The 19,196-nt window shown below is 38.0% G+C and overlaps 1 protein-coding gene across 1 annotated transcript; it reads right to left on the bottom strand.

Annotated features, from left to right (window-relative positions):
• Window positions 1-8,174: 8,174 nt before the first annotated feature.
• LOC124153697 (H/ACA ribonucleoprotein complex subunit GAR1-like) lies at window positions 8,175-15,127 on the bottom strand. Its single transcript, XM_046527017.1, has 3 exons — window positions 15,089-15,127; window positions 13,114-13,402; window positions 8,175-9,388 (listed from the first exon to the last, which is right to left on the bottom strand). The coding sequence occupies exons 1-3, from the start codon at window positions 15,098-15,100 to the stop codon at window positions 8,787-8,789; spliced, it is 903 nt and encodes a 300-aa protein (XP_046382973.1). The 5' UTR covers window positions 15,101-15,127; the 3' UTR covers window positions 8,175-8,786.
• Window positions 15,128-19,196: the final 4,069 nt, after the last annotated feature.

The following is a 19,196-nucleotide window of genomic DNA, read 5'->3' as shown; positions in this document are numbered from 1 at the left end:
TTGTCGCAGGCGTATAGAACGGGAATGATTTTCTTGGAGAAATCAGATTTTTACATTCATCCATTTCATATTCCACAGCATATACTCTGCCTCGACATCACAATCAGACCACTGACTATCGTAGGACAGTTTCAGCGGTTTCAGTGTGAGAATATTTTTTGTTTTGCATTCTTTTGGGAGTAAATAATTTAGAGATTCCAGGACGTCTCTGTTTTTCCCGAAACGGTCAACCAAACTTGTTATAAATGAATCGATGCAAGGCATGAATACTGTTCGACGGTAATATTTCTCAGGAGTAAAGTATGGGGGGTTGTCTCTCTTGTTTGCTTCCCCCCTTGCCGGGGCACTACAATTGCTGTTTCAAAATTGTCCTGAGATATTTTTCAGCCTTATCAAATAATTAGGAGAATTGTTTAATATCGCTGCTATCTTCATTTTCGGACGGGTTACGCAAATACTTCAGTCGTTCGACCGTGTCATCAGCAAATTTAAGGTCAGACGAGATTTCACTTTCAAGTTTTTGGAGGTACTTCCAAAGACGAAGAGTGATGCTAAATATGAATTCACAAACCACCATTTAAACAAGGAAACCTCCTTTTTCAACAGAGGCTAAAAGATTGGCAGCTGAAGACAATATCACTCTACTAGAAGTAGATAACTCTTGCAGAGTAGCAACAATAGCTGGAAAAACTTCAACAAACGTAACTAATAACTTCAGGCTTTACTTTATGATACCTCTCCATATTGGAAGTAAGGAAATAAAACTTTGTAAGGTTCACTGTTATTTAATTATGGGCACGACCCGGGTTTCGTAATTTGGTTACATCGTCAGGTGACTGATCTTGCATGCATCATACATTTATACCCAAAGTACACAAGTGACAGTGAGGACATCTATCGGAAAGGAAAAGGACTGGTTGAAAGGGCGGGGGTGAGGGTTGAACATGGAATGGAATAGTGAGAGAGAGTGAGTAGGTTAAAAGACTAAAAATTGTGTTTCATTTGTTTGTGGGGTTATTTTCCATTGTTGAGGCCTGAAACTTTGGGAAAACATATTATTTTGGATGCAATTTAAGTGTATATTTTTTATTTTTCAATATCTCGGGGGGCACTTTTCACCATCTTAACCTGCTAGACCCTTTCCCGGGGCAAGATCCCTGGTTTGGCCCCCCCAATATTTTTTGTAAGTCGGCATCCATGACCCTTGAGAGGTATCTTGAGGGGCAATATGACGATGTAATTTAGCCGGATCTAAGAAAATTAATTCGTAATAAAGTAGTGACGATCCACTGAAAATGACAAGAAGGGTGAGACAACGGAATTTTGAAAATTTGCGATCGAGAAAAATGTCTCTTGTCACTGCATGTCACTTGTTTCAATGTGTGCGTTTACCGAGGTAATTTCAGAATGGTTTAAATTCTAGCTTTTCCCGGCCCTCTCCATTGCACACCTGCGAAAAAGGACGAGGGAGGGTACTTATCTCTGATTAGACATTTTTGACGCAATTGACCGGAGAATCACTTGTTTCGAAATTCGTGTCCGCGATTATACTCCGTATTACCCCTCACTCAACTGGCGTTCCCCGTTATCTTCGCTTGTTATACACATTATCTGGCCCTATAATAGGTGTCATATGAAACCAGTCCATGCATATCGATTAATATATTGAAGTACGTAGCCATTCGCCAAGTTTTTGCTTCGGTTTCTTGCCTGCTTCGGGAACAAGAAAAACTTAGTTATTTTAATCCTTGAATATAATTTTATGTATGACTACTATGAATCAATTTTTCGTTAAAAATGTTTTAAAAAACAATCAAAAAACTGATGTCAAAAACACTTGAGCTATTATTATCGTTTTTTAGCATCAATTTTTCGCCATATTTAAAAATAAGACCTTTAATGTTAAAGTAGGAAGACTAAAAAAATAAGAAAAAGCTGAATCTATCTCGTGTATTCCTTTCCTTGATGCATTCTGCAGGCGAATAAAATAACATTTTTTCAAAATAGCTCTCATACCGCCGTCAACACACTGTCTTTCTGAATTTTCTTCGTGCATTCAAAGTACAGAGGGTTATTGCATCGGAAACATAAGAAAGAGGTTTTCCGTTTTCGTATGGCAGGCACAGTCTATATGTTGTCCGATTCTCGAGCCTTTCAACTTCTTTAGCCGCTTTCAGCGGTAAATGGGGAACTTGCGCAATATTTTATAGTACCTGTATTTGGAGCCTAAGATTTGACATTCTCCTTCTCATAGCGTGTCTCACAAGATCTGCAGCTATCGTTGGTGAAATTAAATCGTGCCCTATATTTATTCTTTATTCTTTATATATAAAAAATAACTATACACCGTGAAGCAGTAAAACACCTACTTATTCCACCGTATATTAGACTTTTGGCCACAAAAAGCGCTCCACAGAACACGAGGCGCCGGCGTTTCGGCTGCGTGTGGATTCTGGCGCAGCACTTAAGCTCGAGAAACGTTTTTTTTATCGCACTGCTGTAATTCCAGACCATCTACGCGGTGAAATATACGTAAATTTTCGTGTTAAATATTCATCAGGGTTTAGTATTGAAAAACGAACCATTTCGAGCCATTTCGTTGAACTTTTTGCTATTCGGCAACGTTAATTTTCAGAAAGGAGGTTCATAGTGCCTACAGTGACACCTACTGTGTATCATGAGCCTTCAAAACTTGTCATCGCTATCAAATACGCATATTATTTTGATGCCTGGAAAACCTGAGCCAACGCAATGCGGAATATTTGTTGGAATGTGTATGTAAAGAAACTTTGTCTTCCAATTTGAAAAAAAGTCATGCCTAATACGTTGGATCTCAAAATTTTCAACGTGAAAAGTTTCTGTAAGTAAGGACATGTAATTAAAAATTTTCTCAGTCAAGGCGGGAGTGAGATTGGATATGGTGTCAATTAACTTTGAAGACCCAATTCACATCATTGCTGGCAAGCATAAATCGAAAACGTTGTGAGAGTATGTTCACCCTTTACCCAAGTCCTCACATTGGCATGCGGAACTTACCTAATTAGTTCCGTCATTGGATAATTTTCGGTTATTTTGAAGCGCAACAATTTCCTCGATGCATTTTAGATGCATTTATAGGGCCGGGAAATGGGAAATCTCTGTTCGTGCTAAAAAAAAATAGTCTCGGCTCATTAATCATGGTTACTCTTTTTATGCCCTTTAAAGGACTGATAGCTATTTAAATTTCACTCTTCACCACGAACTGTTATGTTTGTAACCTATTTCTACTTCATTAATGAAACTCGCTTCTTATTGACAAAATTGTAACATCTGCTTTCTTGAATAGTAGGATGAAATGCTGATTTCCTGAAAATTTGTCCCATCTCATCGAAACGTACTTACCTCTTTTAAGCTCATCAAGGGACTGAATGCTATTTAAATTTCAGTCTTGACCATGATCTTAGAAGATGTTCGTCACCTATATCTGCGTCATTAGTGAATCTCACTTCTTGAAGGCAAAAAGTAACAGCCGCTTACTTAAGTTGTAGGATAAAATGCTGACCGATAAAAACCGTTTAATGAGATTTTATTGATAGGTAAGTCTGTATCGATCGGGTTTTAAGGACCAATGATATGGGATAATTGACTGAATTAAATTAATTTCGAGCGAACTCATTACTGTTAGCACCCTTGCCAGCATCATTTAATTCCATAATTTTCGTTATTGCGTTACTGTTACGTTATCCAATACATAAACTCAGATCGGTGCTGCCGAAGTTTTTCCGTTCATCAGAGATTCCTTAGCCCAACGTATTGCCTTTCATGTACTCTAATCCTCTTAATGCCTCCTATTTGGGCTGGAACTAGCGAGAAATGCTCAAGGTATGTAAGTTAAATGTAACATCTTCGATAAAAATTTCTGTTACCTATGTCATTTTTGGTATATCCCGGTGTTTTCAAAAATTTCATCTTTATTATATTAAAAATTTAACTGCATACATAATCTTCATTTTCATTCGAGAGTGTATTTTTTGCATAATTATTAATTTGGATAATTTAATACCTCAAAGACGCTATTTCGGCTCGTGGTACATTTAGGCGAATTCGGCTGGAATGTTTTGTTTTAAAATGCTACTCGAGCGTTTTTATATCCTTTATCAGTTCCTACGTCGCAAACATGTTTTATTTGCATTACGAAGCGAGCAAACTATGAGCTAATGAGTATTCATACGTACGGGCTAGAGTAATTGACTTCGTTCCTATAAAAATTTGCACAGAAAACTTATCATAGTATCTGCCAATAGTACAATAATACAAAATTGCCATTTATGGCTTTATTTAAATGGATCGTTGCTTAAAATTCTGAAAACTGATTTTCTAAGTGGATGGTATAAAATATGAGGTACTTTATACCAAAGGTTTAATAAATAAACGTGAAGGCTCGCCAAAGCTTGATAATAATAGCAGTTATCTGTGGTTTATTATTCCTCGCATTGGCTTTGCTACTCCTCTAAATCACTCCCATCCTTTCTCGAATTCTTCCACATTTTGCGTGAGTGAAGTCTATTTGCATTCCATTCATGTGAGTTTTCGTTTCCTCATACCATATGGTCCAGTATCCATTTGCATTCCATGCCAGTATCTTTACCAGTATTTTCCTCACGCTGTTGCGTAAAACTATTATCGTCAGCGCTTTCCTGTTGACAAGTGCTTCTTTCTCTCAATCCAATTCTCATAGTGGCATGTTTTCTCCTACTCACGTACATTTTATGTTATTGTTCTGCCTTCTCATATTCGTTCCCTCCAACTTGGATGCATAATTTTTGTATAATCACATGACTTTTTTAAAAGTATTCTACCGGTTTCGGCAAGTTACATGGAGCAAGTTTCTAATCACACCCTCTTCACTCCTACTTTTATTAAGCTGGGATTCATTATATTATTCTGGATTTTGAACTTCCTATGTAGAGAAAGCATCATTAAATGTGTGTCATATTGTCTCTAGCCAAATCAGTATTTTTCTACATTTGTCGAATAATGTCTGCATTTAATGCTTTTATATATTTCAGAACGATGAGGAGAATTTCCTTTTTGCAACCGCAGTAAATCTTTAGAGGTGTCACAAACGATGAAATAAGAGATATGTGCGAATCGGATATGCAATAGCATTTGTTTTTACCCGGAACTGTAAAGGACTGCACTGAGGCAATCAAATGTCTCACAATGCGCTCCTATTTTTCTCTGCTTTCTCCCTATGGTTAATAATATGGAGCCCGTAAGGTGCTCCGGGGTCATTGGGACCATGGGATGATTGGGGCATGAGTCAATAAAATGCATATTTAAGGGAATTTTAAGTGTATCAGGTTGGCATACGTACTTCTCCTTCTTTTTTCCTTGAAAAACACGCCTTACCTCATTTGGAGCCATTAAGTGAGTTTGGAATGCTGTGGAATTTTAGTTTGGAGATTTCTCAAATCAACGACCTGTCTAAGTGAGATTAGCTGGTTTCCATTGTTATGTGGTGAGTAATGTCAAACTATTAACTACTTTAGGATAATCATGAAGGTTGATTGTATACATGTAAGTGGTTGTTAGAACTCTTAAACTTCCTGTAGTTTTAGTAATTGGGGTGTTTCAGTTGCGCCAAAAGTTTTTAATAAATGGGGTAACTGAGGCAGGGTGTTGGGGTAACTGGGTCATGACGGACCCAGTTACCCCAACAGTTAATTCGGATAATAATTTCACGGATATATTTAGTATGTAACTTCACCTAGCTCTAAAATATCTTAAAAATTCATTTAACATAACTTTTTTTCTCAGCTGCAGATAATGGTGCGAAAATATAAGGAAAACTCAAAAGGGTGCTGGACTAACCTACTCAATTGAAGATCTTGAAGATGCTGTATATGATGTAAAAAAACTGGAAAAAACTGCTTGTGGAGTAGCATTATTTTATCTCATTGCTAGGAGTACGGTATTACATAATGTTTTTGAAACTCGGGAGAAAGGACTCGTATCTCAACGCCCAAGAAAGGGAGGTGGGTGTGTGACTTCTTATTTCTCTGCTGCTGATGAAGAAGAATTTGCCAATGCAATAAAAGTTAAGGAAAAAAATTGCTTTGGCATTACTGGTGAAAAGGTATTAGACATTATACAGTGTTACATTGTTCTAAACAAACTCGATACCAGATTCCAAAATCTGCGGCCTGGCCCAGAATAGTTTTTTTCGTTTCAAAAAAGGAATAGCCCATCCATTTAAGTTTCCTCAAAGCATTCAGAAATCTCGGTGTGACCAAAATAATTCTGGAGTAATTAATAATTTTTTGAAAAAATAACGGATCTCGTTCAGAAACTTAGTTTGAAAGGGAAGCCAGGCCAAATATTAAACTGTGACGAGACTTCCTTCTGTCATAATCCCCCCAAAACCTATGGGCGCTATTAATCAGAATATACAACGCGAAACATGCACCTCTGGAAAAGAAAACACAGAAACATTGTTTTGTGTTTCTGTTAATGGTATGATGCTTCTTCTACTATGTGCTTTGAAAGGAAAATCCGTGAGGTCTCCCTTACCGTCCTAATGCAACGTTGTTAGCATTCATAATAATAAAAGAAGCTGTGTTAACCAATATTTTTTTTCTCATCATTTAAAGTACTTTGATAGATCCAGTTAACAAAAATAGTAATGGCAGTGCTCAAATGGGATTTTCCATGGGGTGATCCAGTTACCCCTAAGTCGTGGGGTAACTGGTGCCAACTGAGCCATGAAAATAATATTAACATAAAATATTATTTACTGGTAGAAATTACATTCAAGTCACATGGTGTGCTAGTTCGATTGTTGTTAAACCATTACGTATTTTCGGCATTCACTGGGGTTATCAGAAAAACATTTTGAAAATGATATCTCACTATCACATTGTAAAACCATGCCCCAGTTACTCCGGAGCACCTTATATGCTCCCTCGCCATATGCTATTTGAAGCTGCTTGCGTGGAAAGTAAAGATGTTCTAATTGAATTTGATAACGCCAAAGAAGACAAAAGTAGAGTGAGATAACTTTCCAAAGAGGAGCGTTTGATAATAACAAATATTGCATATTGGGGCCACAACTTCATCTGAGAAGGAGAGTTAATAGTGATTTGTTGTCTGCTTAGAACAGGGGTCTCCAAACGTTTTTATTTAAGGGCCACACTATACATTTCCCACATTTAAGTGGGCCAAAGGAATAAAAAATCAAATCGGTGCCAATAAGTTAATTTCTTCAAAAATTAGAATATAAACATGGAAAAATTCTTAAAAAAATATCTTGTTGCATATAATCAGGGTCTAAAACTGAACTAAATAGATTCCTGCCCATAGTTATATGCAACCAAATTAGTGTGACACTGTCGTTTTAACTTCAAAATGTCATTAAAATGAGGCTCGAGATTATTTGAGCCAATTGCAAGAATTGATTTCAAATGATCATCAGAGGAATTTGCTCGATAGTTAGATTTCACATAACTCTGAAAAATTCCCCAGCTTTGAATAATTAATGAAACGATGCCAGCTGTACGATAATAATTTTTTTCAAGGCCAAAGCGTAGGGATTCGTTAGGCGGACCGGATGAAATTAAATGTCGGGCCGGATGTGAACCCTGGCCTACAGTTAGGAGACCCCTGACTTAGAACATCGGCTGACAAAAGATGTGATTTGCGATATTATGGTTCTGGAAATCCAATTAGATTATCACACCTGATAAGTCCTTACGAGCAGAAACTACATTTCACCAATTCCACTTAGGCCGTAAAATTATTATCATACTCTCACTCTATATCATGAGTGCTTAAGAAATGCCTCAATGCACCCGTAACCTTGAGTTTTTTTAGTTGAAGCATGACCGCTGACGAAAGAATGAAATGAGAATTTTTCAACCTGTGATCATTACTAATGACACCTTTTGTATCCAATTCTATTTCCAGTGGAATATGGTGTGAAGTTATCTTTGTAACGGCAGATAATATTTGTTGTTGTTATTAATCTGTCTATATTTCTCTCCATTTCACGCTATTGTGAAATTATACGGATGGAGTCCTAGAGTCACATAAACATTTCCATATCGTTAAATTGCTATTCTCTATATTGCACCTTGATGGTATGCTTTAAGTGAAGTAATTTCGGCAATTGAGTCAAAATGAAAAAAATAATGTCGATAATTTTGTAGCATTTATTATCAAATCAGGCGTACAGGCATAAATATGTGCCGCGAGACATCTTTCGATCGCGTCCGGTAACACTGTGCATTGACGGATGGAGAAGATTATTTTGTTGTTATTGAAGTTAAGCCATTGTAAATTAATAAGCCGCATTTAGCTTGAGTGTCAACGTTATATATGATACAGCTTTCGAGTCGATGGTAAAAAAAAACACCTTAAGAATTCTCTCTATTATGTCGTTATACATTTCAAGTTCGTTTATCAGTGGACCTTGTCAGAATAGCCATTTCACCTTCATCCTCTGGATTTGCGATACGGCGATAGTCATAATGTGTATTGTACACGGTAGATTGTCTCTATGCGATCACTCAAGGTGTGTGGGGCACGTGCGTTGGGACTTGAAGTGTGGATATGTGATGCGTCGGAGCTGCTGACCACCGGCTTCGAGTAGCAGCTTGCGGTTTCCTCGTTCGGTGTCCTGAGTCCAATTTCATCTTCTGTGTGCCTTCCATCAAACCGGCTTCAAAAAAAGTAGTGATGTCTCCACGTTCTTTTTTACAACCAAGCCTCCTCTGCCCTACCTGTTCCCGTCATTTTCTTCAATTAATTCAGTGGTACCCTCCGATTCCGTGGGACTTAGCCGCGAAACCGCCATGTTGTACCTCTCCGAAAGATGCGCCGAAACCGCCGTGAGCTCCGCCGAAATCTCCGTGAGCTCCGTCGAGACCAGCGCCGAAACGGCTGTGAGCTCCTCCGAGACCCGCGCCGAAACCGCCGTGAGCTCCGCTCAGACCAGCGCCGAAACCGCTGTGAGCTCCTCCGAGACCCGCGCCAAAACCGCTGTGAGCTCCGCCGATATCCCCGTGAGCACCACCGAAACCGCCGTGAGCTCCACCGAAGCCTCCTTGTTGCCCAGCTCCGTGTCCGAAAGATGCGTCGCCTCCGTGTTGCCCGCTTCCATGGACGAAGACCGGTACTGGCTTATTGATGGTGACAGGGTGAGGGACAGGGACAGCCACTGGCTTAGGCACTGCGACGGGGTAAGGCTTGTGCACGGCCACGGGGTAAGGATGAGCTACGGGTACTTTGACTGGAACGTGGACGGGGTAGGGAACTGGCTTCTCAACGGTGACGGGGTAAGGCTTGTCAACTGGAACAGGGTACGGTTTCGGGATGTGCACGGCGTACGGCTTGTCAACCGGGTATGGAACTGAATGATAATAAGAAAAGTTTATCAACATATAACATCCACCGTGAATTGAAATTAACATGTTTTAAAAATACTCACGTGAAAAATGGAAAATTCATAAATGTCATGGCGTATCTCATGCCGCTTTCAAATATATGCCATCAATTTCTAGTTGGAAAAGTTATAAAGCGTTGCTGTTTATGAACAATTACATGTTTGACGATATCGAGAATATAGATTAATGAATTAGGTACCATAAAAAGGAACGAGAAAAGTGAATTCGTTTAATATTACTTTTAAAGTGCTTGGAGATATGTCAAAAACGATCTTTTATCGGTGCAGTATGTTTTCGGATCGGTGTAGTACTTACTTCAAATTCGTGCTGAGTGATTTCCCAGTTACATATTTAGTTAGCGTTTATTCTCTCCTGTGGTTATTTTGGGACTTGAGAGGACGGGATAATGTAATGCTGTCCGTTGAATTATGCCAGAAGTCGAAATGATCATGTTCATTGTTCCGCTTTAGACCGATACTGTGTCGTAATGCGCACTTAAATGTTATTATATAGTGGAATAAATCCGGCTGCACTTCAACAACGCGGCCGCTAATGCGGCATAAAAATCGATTTGATATGAGAACTACCGATGGACTACCGGTTACACCAATCAGTTTATTTTGAGTATCATGATTTCACTCCTGCTTGAGATGAATGATTTTTCCTCTGGACTTTAATTTAATTTTTGAGTTCAAGGGAACGTAACACCTCTCTTCGACCGGTCGTATTTGAGTGTTCCTTTTTGTTTAAGTATAACTCCTGAGAAACTTATCACCACGAAGTTTTCATGGTATGAAGAGTAGACCCTTGCACACAAATGCCTTCTTCTAAAAATAAAAACAAAAATACATGAGAGTAAATGCATGGGTAAAGTTTTTAAATTTGATACACTGGCAAATGTTGAGAATGAAAACGTCTTACACTTTGAAACTTTCGAGACGATTGCATAAGTTTTCAGCAAGTGATACGTAACTAAAAACGGTGGGTGCAGCAGGACTCACATTATTAAATTACATTTAGAATATTTATTGGGGAAAAACATTAATGATAAAATAAGTAAGTAGATATATTTTTCGCGATTGCTAGAATTTTGTCTTTTTCCTTTTTAATCATTTTTTCATTACAAGTAGCAAATTTTTATCATTTTTACATTTTTTTTGTCTTTTCTTTTTTTGACATAATTCATCGAATAATGAACTTAGGCAACAATAGACTACTTTAAAGAACTAGAAGAAGGAAAGCCATAGGAAACACTCATAGAAGAGTGACTCGATGAGGCAGTATTATGTTGTTGGAATTTTTGAATGGAGTGGTACGTTCTCTTGCATATTGGTTTGATACTAATCTCGTAGAAACTGTTTCTTTTCCGAAAAAAATTTCCTTCACGTCATTTGCGGTTGTTCTACGATCATATTTATGATATTTCTTCCGCAGTTCAAAGGCGTAAATAGCACAAGAGTACGGGAGAAGCTACGGCTTCGTAAGTGTTTAGGAGAAGCTGCGGCTTGATAATTAGTTCTAGTGTTCAATCACTGGAAACCGAATAGCAATGATTAGGGGTGTCAACCCCCCCAACGATGATAACGAATTTACTCCGATAATTTTGAATATAGGAAATATTATTCGTTGCATTTTAAGAATCACTCCCAAATTTCACCCCAATGGGATTTTCTCATGGCAAAACTTGCGTCCCCGGCGGTAATAAAAGATCGAATAAATCAATGGTAATAATTAATTTCCTCAGAATAATTAGAAGATGATTTGTATCATGTAAGTTTATAGTTTCATCGTGTAAGCAAACAAATACACCCATTAATTGGTTTTTCCACGGCAAATTAGTATCAAAAGTAAATACTGGACCTAACACAAGTGGCCACTCCTCTGGAAAGCCTAGAAAGTTGGAGAATTTAACTTTAGATGGAAATTCATGGAATTCCATGAAATATTTTTAATAAATTAGGACAAATCATTTTCGTTGTAATTTTCCTCATCTATAACTGATAACTATATGTTATAACTATAGGTGGATTTTCGACTTTTAAAATCCCACTCCGAACTTGACGTGAAATGGTGATGCTCCTATATATCTAAAAATCATTTTGAAATTTAAAATTTTCTCCGTGTCTGACAAGGTTTATTCTTTTTCTTTAGGAAATATTCCGGAAAATCTTGAAAGTTGTATGAGTGACAAATTTTCCAATTAGTCTATTGATTTTGTGAAGTCATAAGGATTTGAGTATTTAAACAATGACTGCGTTGCGTCCCAGCATCAAAAAAATTTCGTTAGGAGCCATGAGGTGCTTTCCCTGAACTAATAGCGTCACACGCCTCATGAGTTACGCTGCGCATGCACAACTCCGAATAACTTGTTGAAATTTATTCCATGGTTTGGCTCCTCATGTGAAAATATAAACATCGCGATATAGGTAGTATGGGTTGATTTTTTTTACAAACTGCTTCAATGGTAAGGTCAGGAATGTAACGTTAGAGAATTATCCATTCGGACTCTAAATGTGCAGTTTAACCAACCGGGTAACCATTTAAACTACTTGGCAAAAGTCGAAAGTCGCGACACTAACGTTAGGGCGATACGTATTTCACGGGGAAAAATAAAATATAGGACTGTTAACCGAGATTTATATTCTATATGATAGAGACTATAAAATTTTATAACTTTTCAACGCTTTTTCTCGCTACAGCAAGAACTCTAACCATAAAGTAAAAATATACTTACTCTATGCTCTGACGGACTTGGGGTCTTCCCGGTATTAATAACGGTTTAAACCGTTGTACATCACCAACGTTTCAACGGGCGAATATAATCCATCGCATTCAGGGTGAATGTTTACATTTCAATGAATTCCCGAGAAGAATTTACGTAAATTGTTCTCCGGGAAAGAATTAAATCATAATTCTTATGGAAATTTTTGAAAACCCAGTGCAAAGTGAGCCAAGTAATAGCATAAAGAAAATATATATTTTCAAGAGACATAAGGTGAACGTCATCTTGGAACTTCGCCATATTTTTCGGTCCGACAAAAACGATAAAATAAGAGAAATACTTTGTCGTACGGATAGGTATGTGAATTAGTTTTTCCTCTGTTCAATGAAGGATTCAAATATATTCTAGCTTGGACCCAGTGGTCAAATATATCCAATGCGCACTTTTTTAAATAATTTAATTTAGTTTGTTTTAATAAGGGCTAGTTTCGTAACACACCCCTCCAAGCGCCTATTTAGGCGACTTGCGGGGTAGTAAGTAGATGTAGATAAAGTTCTGGCCTCGGTGGCGGAGGATTTAAGTTCTCACCTACCGAACAGAAGAGCGCAGGTTCGAGTCCCGCCTCGGCGCGTTGTCCCTATCCAGGGAATGGTTGTTTGTGAACGCCCTAAGTTGCATATCCCCGCTATATAGGCAAGACTTTTAATTTCATACGCAATAAAGTTAAGAAGTACAATATTTTTCAACTTCTTCTCGAAATTTCTCTGCAAAAGACTACCCAATCGGAGTCCATACAAATATTTATCGAAGTATCAATAATCCATAATTCGCTGTTTTCGTAGTTATAAAGATGAAAAAAATTAAGGCTTTCAAGGGACGTACTGGGGCCTCCTTTGTGTAGTTCCAAGATGAAGTGTATGAAGGAGCGTATATTTTGCTTCGATTATTATATTACGTATATATATTCACCTGGGTGTGGCACTGGGTAGGGCACCTTCTTCTCCACGTGCACGGGATATGGTTTGGGCACGAAATAAGGCACCTCCTTGGTGAGTGTCACCGTCTGCACATGTCCGCCTCCGTGACTGCCTCCGCCGAATCCGGCCCCGAACCCGCCTCCGAGCCCATGACCTCCTCCGTGACCCAGGTCAAACAGACCCCTCTTGCCCTGCTTCTTGGCGTCCTTGCCCTCCGCTTCCTTGGCCACTTCCTCGCAGGACGAGAAGGCAAATAATGCCAGCAGGGGAAGAGTGCACGGCTGCGAAAATACAATGCACAACCTGTTACCACTGCTACCAACTTCATTTCATTGACTATAGAACTTCAAGAAATGCATTCTCTAGTCTGCTTTTCAAGAAATAAAATGTTACGCTTTTTGCGTAAAATATCTTTGTTCGACCGGGATATAATTTATGCCAATATCAAAACTATGTTGAGCGTCTACAATTCAAGAAATAAAATCTTACTCTTTTTGCGTCCATAAAAGATATTTTGTTTAACCGGGGTGCAATTGATGACAAGATTAAAGGAAAATGTACCATTGAGTCCAACCATAGAGTAAGTATAAACGTATATACTTACTCTATGGTCCAACCTTGGGTGAAAATTTAATTTGGATATTTCATACGAAATTACTATAACCTTTACCACTATTACGTAATCAAGAACACTTAATGGGGACCATAAGCATTAAAGATGCCCATTAGCTCATATTTACTGCTTAAAAACCTGAAAATATTTTCAATATAAATCATATTTTTAAAATAATTTTTGCGTCTCGCGTAATATATATTCCTAATTTGATGTGTGGTCTGCAGGTGTGACGACCCCTTGTAAATGGGACTTCTAATGCTAGTGGGCATCAGGCACTAGGCCCGGGGAAGATAACTCTGGGGGCTTTAGGGACCACCGACATATTTTCCCTTGTGGAGACTACCCGCGATACATCTGCTGAGGACGCCATCTATCTTCTGGCACTCCAATTTCAGATACAATTACATTTGCCAGGAAAGGATAAAACTTAGCTAGTTCCACAATAATTTATTCACTTGCGACCAGTTTCAATACAGTTTATTATCTTCTTCAAGTATACTCATACGGAGGATGCCAGAAGAATATGAACTGTATTGAAACCGGTCGCAAAAGAATAAAGTACCGTGGAACTAGCTAAGTTTTCGTCTTCCCCGAGAGTTATGAAGGTGTTCCATCAAGTAACGCCTCAAACCATTGCATAATTACATGTGATAATGTCTGCCAGGAACGAAATATGAATTTTAAGGTTCAGTATAATGCAAGCGAAAAATAGAGCTGACTAAATCTTATGTATACTAGTTATCCGATGCGTGGGATTCGACAGCATAATATCATCGTAGGCAACCTCCCAGGCACCCCTCGAAGCGATGTCTGGCTACGTGCTTGGTGGGAGTAGGTGATGGAGTATTATTATAGTATTCTACTGATTGAGGTAGGTTTCCATTGAGTATTCAAGAAATGATCTGGGAGCCTCCCTTTCCCTCCAGCACTGCCTTCTTTAATTCACTGTAAGGCCTAATCCTCCCCTCTAACACCATTTTCAACATCCCTCCCCGCTAAGCACCAACTCCATCCATACTTTCTGTCTCCTCCGTATCTCATCTAAAAGCTGCCTCTCCTCACCCACCATGTCCAGCACTTCGTCGTCCTTTTCCTCTCCGTCCATTTTACCCTCTCCAATCTTCTCCATACCCACATCTCGAATGCCTCCAATCTTCTCTCGTCTTCTTTCCTCAATATCTTTAAACCATTTAAAACTAATCGGAACTTTATTTGAAAATATTTTAACTACCACCAAAAAATAGAAATATTATTTGCATTAAATATGAAAACTGGGACAATTGAATCGATAGTATTCGCAATGCCGGTTTCAATGCTCCGTATGAGTATACCTCTCGGATGGTGATCTTACCAGTAGCTTCATGGTGATCGGGTGTTGTCGGAGGTGCTTCTTGGGCCTGGACTGATTTGACGTGGGTGCCGTGGAAGGTTTTATACCCCGCATCGACATACACGAGTAAGCCCAAATGCTCTTGCACTCACATTTGTGGCTTTCCATTCAAACCCTCTGTCCGTGACGATTCATCTTAATTGTTCTTCCGCTTTACTTAACAGCCCTGAGAAGAAATCTCGCCTCTTCATTGCGAGTAGGTGTGTGATTTCGGTGAGCGCACTGGATTTTATGCATCCCGTCTCATGCATCGTCACGGTTCTCAGCATATTGCAACCCACTTCATTGTATCGCGGATCGTTTTTAATATTGCGTTATTCCACGCATTAATATTATCATTCGTCCAGGAGCAGTGGAGATCTGTTAAAATTTTATTTACTACGTTTACTAATGAAATCCTCATGATTCTTGTCAAGTATACTGAAAATATCTAATAAATTTAGACTTTTAGAAGATTTAAAATATAGAAAGAAGTGGTGGAAAATTTCACTCGCGCTTTCAAAGAAACTTGTTAGTGAGGAAGGTGTCACTGGCTTTGCACGGCCGGCCCCGGGCGACTGCCCGGGACGATGAAGATCAAACGCCCAAAATGTAAGGGAGGTTCCCCGACCCCCACTTCAAATGGTAATCCTCCGGTAGGAGAGACAACAGCAGTTTGCCCGGGAAAGTATTTTTCCTTGAGCCGGCCCTGTGGATTTGCATGGTTTTTAGACAAAACTTTCAATCAAAGTACGCTCACGTAAATACATTTGGTTTTGAAGTGTCACATTCAATGTAGGAAGATAGAAGAATTTTCCCCCTGCCAAACACCCTAGAGGTGGCTCGCAGGGTATTATGTAGATGAAGATCATAAGAAATATTTTAGTTCGGGAGGGTTTCCTTTTCTGCTCAAACTCTACACAATCGTCCATTAATTCATAGTTCTTAAATCTTAAAATTGCAACCCTGTCTTCCTTTCTTTCGCATGATATTTTATGTATTTATATTTCCCAAGATACTTACCCCACTGAAGTAGGTGTCACTGGCTTATTTTGGTTTTTAGATAAAAATTATATCAAAAGGTATTCATTAAAGTTTGGGGAGGATATTTAATTTAGGAAGATCATAAAACGTTTTACTTCAAGAAGGATTTCTTTACTGCCCAAACTCTACACAATCCTCTATTTATTCATGGTACTGAAATCCTATGATTGGTATATTCTGAATTAAATATGAAAACTAGGACTACTGCATCGATGGTATTCGCAATATAACTATGTCATTAAACTGACCATAACTTTGGTTAAATATTTTAACTAGTATCAAAAATAAATATATTCTGTAGCTTCATGGCGATCGGTTGCTGTCAGAGTGTATATTGTATCGTTCTCTTTCTTCCATTCCCAAAATACTTCCTTCCATTCCCTGATGTTTCTCTTCCCTGAGTCCTTTATGCCCCAAATAGGTACTTATCTCTCCGACTACGTCGAGGAACTCTTCCTTCAATTTTATCCTCCACAACATTCGTCACGTAATTGCAATGTGTTATGAGATGGCCTATCCTTCTCTTTGTATGGTGCTCCAGAATTCTTTTTCTCCTCTTCATTCTTCGGTACGCTTCTTTTCCCACACAAATCGTCTTTATTGATCTTTACAACCATTGAAATTACTCCAATTTGTTTTTGAAATCATTGAGCTGTATTTGCAGGTTCTCAAAATTTCTCGTTAGTCATTATGCGAATCACGGCTTATCTCGACCTATTTTTTAAATTTGGTGGAATCTGTTGGATTAAAAAAAATCTTTTATGGTGTAAAAAACCAACAGTCTCACTTTCATGTATCTTGAGTTATTTAAAATTTGCAATTTTTAGAAGCGCCGCTCAGTTAAAAGTGCTGATTGTTTTCCGTTTCCATTACATATTTTATCCCCTTTTTTTCTTAAAATTATACTCACTAAATCATGGACATTGTTAATAAAATATGGTCAAGTTTCAAAATTAAACTTTAAAAACTTATTGTATCAAACCTTTTACCTAGGATCCGCCGATTATTATGAATACATCACTTCATTCGCTAAAAATGTACGGTTCTCTAACCATAGTCGTTGGATAGAATTCAGTTACCCAGGTTTGATTTCATAATCCCTATGTTTAACTGCGTATAATTTATATAAAAGATACAGTTTCCGGCGTGATACGGTGGAAATCTTTGATATTCAGCTTAATAAAACCACTTGTCTGTTTCCACACACTTTTATTTAAACCGACCATGGTTTCGGCAACTTGTGCTATTATCAAGACGAAGGATATATATAGACCTTGGTAATGGCACAAGTTGCCGAAACCATGGTAGGTTCAAATAAAAGTGTGTGGAAACAGACAATTGGTTTTATTAAGCTGAATAATTTATATAAGTTTTATTTTACGTTCATTTTCATCTAGTGAAACCAATTTTAGATGTAGTTTTTTTTGTAACTATTGAAAATATTTTTCCCATCATTTTTAGACTTACTTAGGTGATAAATGCTGACGATAATAGTTAAGAATGATTGATTGTAATAATATCCAAGCAAAAAAAAACTGATTTCCATCAGATTTGACACTGATTTCCAACAGGTTTGACGCACTAATTTCCTCTTCATTTGAATCCGTTTTCAAAATTTAGATCAGATTTAAATTAGGTTCAAAACTGTTGGAAATCATTTTTTTTTTCCTGCGATGTTTTAGTATGTAGGTTATTGTTCTGCGAATGCTGATTGTTTATGGTCGAAGGCGGAGAATCCACTGACGTTTCGTCACAATTGTTGAGTTAACAAAACGCGAAGCATATCATTTTTGTTACAAACATTACATGTATTACAAGTAAATCAGATCATATAATAGTTAAAACAATAAAATAAATTCATCCCTTCATTCTCATGAAACCTTTATGTGCCAATTAGGATTGAAGAATGCAATTATTCTGCGTGAGATTTTCTTGGATTATCTTGGATCTTGGGTCAATATAGATTTTAATCAATGTTGCGACCTTTTTCGACGGTATGTTGGTGAAATCACATCATGCAATTAATGTACAGGTGAACAAAGAACAAGGTGAATTTTTTAGCCAGCGTTCATTACTATGTAACATCGAATTAAGCGATTTAGGAAGAATTATTCATGGATTTACTTCGTTATCGCTCGGTTTACGGGGAATTTATTCTATTAATGACATGTTGAAACCGGCTGATGAATGTCTTTGTCGAGTCAGTGAAAGAAATGGCTGTCAGATTGAGAGAGTGCTCCCTGCACCTTTCGTTGAAACTGCGTGTTTATCTTGCTGCAGAATGGATGAGTTGGCTCGACTGAGGGTAAGTTACAGAGAGCTGGCGTGAAAGGATGAAAAAAATCACTCATGATTGATTTCGTAATACGCGCTTTTCTTATGTGTTCAGATAGAACACGAATTGCATCGAGGTGTTCTGCAGTTGATCAATGTCAATTAGTTCCTGTGAATTTTTTTAGTCCCTTTTGATCAAATCACCTTTATCATCCTTTGGTGATTCAAGTCACCCCTCCACCGAAGAAAATTCATCGACTTTCCAATTCTTCAATGTGGACTTTGAAATGACGGTCTTCGTTCAGGTAATGACAGGTGATTTTATTGAGTCATATAAGCCTTGAATGATCGATGTGGAAATTAGCTCTCAATGGCAGCAGCTCATAATATAAAAATCTCTTAAAATAACGCTGGAAAAATGACGGTAATGAACATTTTCGTTTTGATGGGGGATTCCACTCCATCGTATTAGCGTCTAGAAATCCTATTCATTTCATTTACTCGTGGCAATTGTTATTCAAAACTCAGGCTGGTATATTTTTCTCCGGGAATTGATAGCATCTTAAAATTCTATCACTTAGCTATGATCTAAGATCATTCGCCACTGTATGTTGTTATGAGGCCAAAAGTACTACTCTCTTGTGGAAGATTGTGGCAGTTATTTTTTGCGATCACTCGTATTTATTTGTGTGATACATGTCTTATTAAAATGTAAACAACGTCAAAGGGCATCTAAAGCTGCCAATGGGACTGATTTTTGTGGAGCAAGCTT

Source organism: Ischnura elegans, chromosome 1, assembly GCF_921293095.1.
Source record: "Ischnura elegans chromosome 1, ioIscEleg1.1, whole genome shotgun sequence".
Classification (NCBI taxonomy): Eukaryota; Metazoa; Arthropoda; class Insecta; order Odonata; family Coenagrionidae; genus Ischnura; species Ischnura elegans.
Note: the sequence above shows the minus strand (reverse complement) of the source record. Positions and strands in the feature narration are given on the sequence as shown.